The following is a 6,408-nucleotide window of genomic DNA, read 5'->3' as shown; positions in this document are numbered from 1 at the left end:
ACTGCCCATCACGCTCATCCTGAGAGCTGCCACCCACTGCCCAACACTCTCATCCTGAGAGCCGCCATCCACTGCCCAACACTCTCATCCTGAGAACCGCCACCCACTGCCCATCACTCATCCTGAGAGCCGCCATCCACTGCCCATCACGCTCATTCTGAGAGCCGCCATCCACTGGCATCACGCTCATCAGCTAGGATGAGCTAGCGTGGGGGTTTTGCTCAGCTGGCACACATACTCATGAGGAAATCTCCTTTCTGGTAAAAAAAGAAAGAGAGAGAAGGGTGGGGGCTGTTAATTCCTTCCTGAGGCTCTTTCTTTAATGTGGCATCCCAGATACCGGTGACTGGGAAGCCCAGAACCACGAGGCTCAGGGTCACAGAACACCATGGTTTTTAAAGCACAGAAACATCTCTTAAAAACAGTTGTCCCTAACTAATTCTCAATGTGAGGTAAGGCCTCTTACCTTCATCCTGCCTTCTATCCAGGACAGGCGAGGGGACTAGAGAAGGGTCCTCGGAGTGCCAGGATTTCTCAGAATATAATTTGAAAGGAACACTAGACAGCCTTCCCTCCAGTTGAGACAAAAGCCTAGCATAGTGGTAGGTGCCAACAACATACTATCCTTAGGCTCCTCAAAAACTGATCCTGCTATCTGACTTCCCAAGGTCTCACATCCATTCTGCCCGTACTACTTTTACACCATGCCCAGGCTCTGGAGACATTTCTTTTCAGTCTAGTTCTAGTTCTGCCAGGGCTCCCTGAACCAGCTACATAGCAAGCACCTCAGGGCTGGGTTACAGGACCCTCTCAGCCTTGATCTGCTGATGGTCTCTCTTCTCCCTGCCAGGGACAAGGACAAAGTGAAACAAAATAATACAAAGTTCCAAGAGATTAAGGTCCTTGAAATGAGACCAAATTCTAAGAAGGCAGAGTCTGTAAAGGAACCCAAGCAAAAAACATCCAAAAAGTGGAAGCCCAAGCAAGGATCTAAGGGGTCACCTGTAGCCGGGACACGAAGAAAAAAGCAGGAACCATTTAAAGTCTCCAAGATATCAAAGAGTTGTGGCTTGCAAACCAGAGCCCAGAAGAGGAAGGCATACGTTAAGAAGCCCCGCGTTGTCTTCTTAAAGACCTACCATCACAGAACTGCCATGGGGAACATGAAGCCACTGGATATAACCGACCAGTTGGTCTGGTTTGAGGGGCTTCCCACACGCGTACACATCCCAGGGCGCCGGATCATGTGCAGATCGTCCACCTTCCGGTGCCTCAAGCGTTCCTGCACCCGTTTCTGCTGTGCATCACTCTGAGCTGCCTACGCACCATCCACACAGGGTAAGTGTGACACTACCTTAGCCAGGGCAAGATGCAGCCCCTCAGCCAGGCCCATGCCCGGGGCTGTGGGTCTTGGTGACTGCGGTTGGCAGTACTGGGAGGCTCCATCTCCAGAGAGGGGAAGCTACTGACCGGGCCACAGAGCAGGCTAAGAGCTGGGCTGAGAATACATCTCGGTCTGACTCTGACCTCCAGGGAAGGTGATGGGATTGTGAGACCTGATATGCACCATCTCAAATGAGAAGGCCTCAGGAGAGTGGAAACTGCTCTGTTTCGGAAGCTCAATTGATGTTTAAACCTAGGGAGAAGGCACCACACTGGGCTTTACTGCGCCACTTCCCTTTAGACCAAATCAACTCTGATTTATTCAGTTTAAATAAGACTTACGCTAAAAACTCTCCCCCTTCATGGGTTGAGGTCCCCATGAAAGTTAGAGGCTGACTGAGTCATGAAGTCTGTGTTAATGTGTTTCCCTTTGGGAAAACCAGAGAGCTCCAACTTGCCACAAAAACCAAAGTGCCCAGGGGACCCTGTGCCTGCTCATCGAATAGCAGCGCCCTCTAGGGGCGATTCTCATAACTAACACGACGCTCTCTGCTTTCAGGTGGTGTGTAACCCTGGATGGGAACTTGAATTGTATGAAGTAGAGATGGTGCTATCAGCTTAGTGGAAGGGATAGGCAAGAAAGAGTCAAGTCTACAAATAAAATCTCCCCTACGGCACTACTGGCTCTGCCTATCTGAGGCTGACAATCACATAAACATGGAGCAGAGGTTTCCTGGGGAGATGGGGAGGAGGGTGGGTGGGTGTGTCTTGAGTCGGCTATCCTCCACCCCTCGGCTCCTAAGGTCATTTTGGAAAACCAGAACAGAAAATCTACCATGCTGTGTCCTTCAGCCTCCCTTAGCTCCCCCACAAGGTGGTCCCTTTGAGCAGCGCACACTCCTCTATGAAGTCAGAGACCACTTGTCTCCTGGGTACAGGTACCTCATAATGGTCCTGCCATCCAAGGAGCAGCAGAAACTTGTATGCCTCCACAGCAGGTGACTCACCCAGGCTGGCTCAGAGAGGAGTCACCAGAGCAAAGTTACCCTCAGTCTCCTGGCTTCTCTCCATTCCACTTTCCTAAGAGGAGAAAGTCACACGGACTTGGCCCCACAGTCTTCCCAGAATCCTGCTCCCCACAGATTATCAGTGCTTGTGGTGTCAATAACTAGACCTCCTTGGTCACAGATTATGGATCCTGTCCAACCACTCTAACCTCGGTCAAAGATCATGGGAAAATCAGGACAGGTGGGGTAGGCAAGTGAGGTCCTACAGCTGAGATCTAACATAGGTTCACCCTTGAACCCGGGGCCCTGGCTAACTTGCTCTCATCTCTGTCACCAGTTGTCAGCAGGAACCATAGGTCTTGTACATACAGCTGGGGAGAGTCAAAGGAGCCCAGGCCTCCTCCCTGGAGCTGGCCTCCATGAGTGTGCCTGCCCTCCGGTTGAGGCACCTAAGGGTAGGTCCTCCCACAGAGTCCTCTGGGAGGGAGACAGATGGAGGGCAGCCTCACTTGCTCTCACACGGCTGCTCCCTACTGGGCCTGGCACTGCCATCTGTATTGGAGAGGCAGTCTGAGAACATGGACCGGCCAGAGCCAAACATGGCATGGGGAGTGTCCCACTATACTGCTGTCCCTGATAGTTGGAGCCGAGGGCATCTGAGCACTCTGTGGCCCTCCTGTGCCCCCCCTGCCGTTTCCCAGGACCCCCTCCCCAGTTGCTCCTCTGCAGCTGTTTTCCTGCTCAGTGGTTGCCACTTTGGGTCCATCAACCTTGGTAAATAACCTCTGTGCAATCTCTTTCCAACCTCCTGTTTATCAACCTGTGACCTCAGACCAGCATCTCTCAGTGGGTGCTCAGGGCACAAGCTCTGTCTTCATGGCACCCTGTTCAGAGAGGGACTCGGGTACAGGCTCCAGTGGACAAGGCCTTGCCAAGTTGACACGCTGCACTCTGTGCCCAGGGGAGGAGTTGGGCTGAGGCCCATGTGCAGAGGCTGAGATCCACCACCACCAATGGGAGGAAGGGCGTGGTGAAAGGCACAACTTCTGCCTCCCAACAGAACTACTTCCAACTTGACCATGACCCCAAGCCCTGGACATTTGTGACTGCCATCTGCTTAAATCCCATTGCCTCTTTTCCTGTATTTAACCACTTAAGTCTGAACTTCTGGGTTTGGTAAGATCACTATTTGAGAAAAGAGTATCCCAGAAATGGTGTTGAACTTACTCTGTAGAGCAGGCTGGCCCCCCATCTCAGATCTGCCTGCCTCTGCCTCCCAGGTGCCGGGACTGAAGGTGTGCGCCTCCACAACTCATGACTTCAATTGTTTTTGTTTTTTAAGGGACACAAGCTGGGAGAGGTGGGGCCTTTAATCCCAGCATTGGGGAAACAGAGTCAGAGGGATCCCAATGAGTCCAAGGCTACCCTGGTTTATATAGATAGCACTTGCTAAGTCTACACAGTGAGACTTTGTCACAAAGAGGGTAGGGGTACCACTAACACCCTTCTGGAGGTTCTGAAGTGAATGAAATTTATGTGGAAGGTCAGTTTGTGGGGTGCTGGAGGATTTTAGATTCCCCCAAGCTTCCTTCACAGTTCTGTGCCCTAACATCCCAGGCTTGGTCCTGCTTCTCCCTTGTGAGCTGCTAATTGCTGCAAATAAGGATCTAGCTGTCGGTTTCCTGAGATACCCCAGTTATCCGGATCAAGTTAAGAATGTGAGTTGTGTGATGTGGAGTTGAACTGTTAACACCTTCTTTGTGGTCCCTCTCTCCGTGGATTAAGTGAGAATATTCATGAGCATGGTGAGGCAGACTGGTATAAAGTCTTCTATAAAATGGGTATGTAGGAGGGAGCCATTGGTCATTCCCTACTTTTAAGATCTGTGATACATGTGGGATCTCATGAAATTCTCGCAATAATCTAAAGAAATGAGTACAATCTGCCCGCCACGGTCCTGAGCCCTGTATACATACATGGATTCATACAGCTGTAGATGGGAAATACTTGATAAAGATGTCCCTCCACACTGAGTATGTAGGCTTCCCTTGTACCCCGAACAATACTGTATGCCCACCCCCACCACTACATTGCACCATCTGACGTATGAATGAATATAGTTACATGGAAACACTCCAGTACTGCCTTTTGCAGGATTTAGGGTTAGAGCATGAGATACAATCGCACTCCAGCCAAGGTGGCCTCTACTCAGTCACCCCATGGAGCTTCCTAGTCCTCCAGGCGGCACTGAGTAGGATGTGCCAGGACACTCGGCTCCCACGCCCCTCTCCTGCCACAGCAGTTTCCCTTAGCTCTTGTCACTTTCACTGTCACTGCTACTGAAGACTAGAACTCATCTCTATAAACCATTCATACTGTTGCTGCAGAAACTGCACACATCTCGTGTGTATTACAGAGTGTGGGTAGGCGCACATGCGGGGCCCAGAGCAGGATATGTAATCCCCCCCCACTCCATTCTCTGCCTACTATCTTGAGACAGGGCATCTCACTGAACTGGAAACTTGTTACTTCAGAGAGGCAGGATGGCCAGTTAGCTATGGAGATAGACCTGTCTCCCTGTCCTCTGGGGAAGGTTATGTAATCTTTAATCAACTGTTCCTCAGCTCAGTCATCATATTACTGGAATAAAAAGAAATTTAAAAAAAAATCCACCTTGGTTCCTTTGGTGATTTTGCAATTTCCAAAAATCAAATTAGCAGTCAAAGGACACAGGCTTCTCATTAAAAACAAAACAAAACAAAACAAACAAAAACCTATGCAGAAAAAGCTGGCACAGCCATTAAGAGAAACCGATAAGAGATGGTCCTGCCTGGAGCAACAGAATCCACAGCTTAAGGGGGCAGCCGCACTCAGCTGCTGAAACCATTCACTGAAGTCACGTATGTGCCTTCAGAGTCTGTGTTAAGGAGGAAACCCATCAATCTAGCTGGGCCCAGGCCCTGCAGCCAGTGTGGCCACAACCCCGGGTTACCCCCAGGCCTTACCCTAGCTCACCTAGCCTTTGCCCAGGTACTTTCAGTCTCAGATTCTCACTCTACCGAGCAGAAAGCCAAAAGGCGAGAAGGGCTCCCTGTGCAGGAAGCAAAACTCATCTTAGCTGTGATACTCTACTAGTTTGGACAAGCTCCAGAAACCAAAGAAATACAACAAAGGCTTCACAAAAAATGTATGCCACAGTACATGTTCAGGAATCACAAGTGTGTGTGGGGGGGGATGGGGGATTGTGGCAGTTTACACTAGGCACTGTAGAGGCAGCTGCAGGTGGAGGGTGGGATATAGTATTTTGCTTGTTTTCTTGAGACAGGGATTCACTCTAACCTCTGAGTTTGTCATGTTGCCCAGGTTGCCTCAAACTCCTGATCCCCTTTCCCCAGTCTCCCAAGTCTTAGGGCAAGCAGGTGCTACCACACTTCCTCTGGCATTTAGTATTTTACCTGGAGAAATAACTCTAGGGCCCAGGAAAGAAGGAATACTAATTATTTATCACTCTTGAGCACAGCTAATCTCTCTTGGTCCCAATAATGACATAAGTACAAGTCAAAGTATTGGAAAATAGTGTATTTATGTACCTAGGAAGGACAGCTGCCAGCCCTTCCCGAGGGAACCACTAGGAAGAAAGCTCTTGCCTTAGCAGGGCGAGCCTCCAGCACCTTTAGTACACCCTCCCCATCACAGAACTCAAAGACAGCAAACAAACTCTTGCCATAGTTGAGGTCCAGTAGAAACTGGCTGCCTGGTCACTTCCAGAGAGCAGACAGTGGCTTTTGTTATGAAGGTAAGGCTGGGAGGGGTGCTGGGGTTTTCTCTGGGTCCTGTCTCTGGCTGTGCTAAGTGACAGCAACAAGGCAGTCCATACAGGGAACTGGAGGTTGTCAGTCATGGGGTCCTGGACTCACACACTCTTCTCTTCTCTTCTCTTCTCTTCTCTTCTCTTCTCTTCTCTTCTCTTCTCTTCTCTTCTCTTCTCTTCTCTTCTCTTCTCTTCTCTTCTCTCTTC

The 6,408-nt window shown here is 50.1% G+C and overlaps 2 protein-coding genes across 2 annotated transcripts in view; one reads left to right on the top strand and one right to left on the bottom strand.

Moving 5' to 3' along the window:
• Tp53tg5 (TP53 target 5) overlaps positions 1–2,055 on the top strand; it is a 3,731-nt gene extending 1,676 nt beyond the window's left edge. The window contains exons 4-5 of the mRNA XM_021195188.1: positions 851–1,338; positions 1,943–2,055. Coding sequence (XP_021050847.1) covers positions 851–1,313 — 463 coding nt within the window. The 3' untranslated portion in view covers positions 1,314–1,338; positions 1,943–2,055. The remainder of the gene's footprint in view (positions 1–850; positions 1,339–1,942) is intronic.
• Positions 1–6,408, bottom strand: part of Dbndd2 (dysbindin domain containing 2) — a 26,145-nt gene that overhangs the window by 17,880 nt on the left and 1,857 nt on the right. The gene's annotated exons all lie outside the window — the stretch shown is intronic.

This window comes from Mus pahari, chromosome 3, assembly GCF_900095145.1.
Source record: "Mus pahari chromosome 3, PAHARI_EIJ_v1.1, whole genome shotgun sequence".
Taxonomy (NCBI): domain Eukaryota; kingdom Metazoa; phylum Chordata; class Mammalia; order Rodentia; family Muridae; genus Mus; species Mus pahari.
Note: the sequence above shows the minus strand (reverse complement) of the source record. Positions and strands in the feature narration are given on the sequence as shown.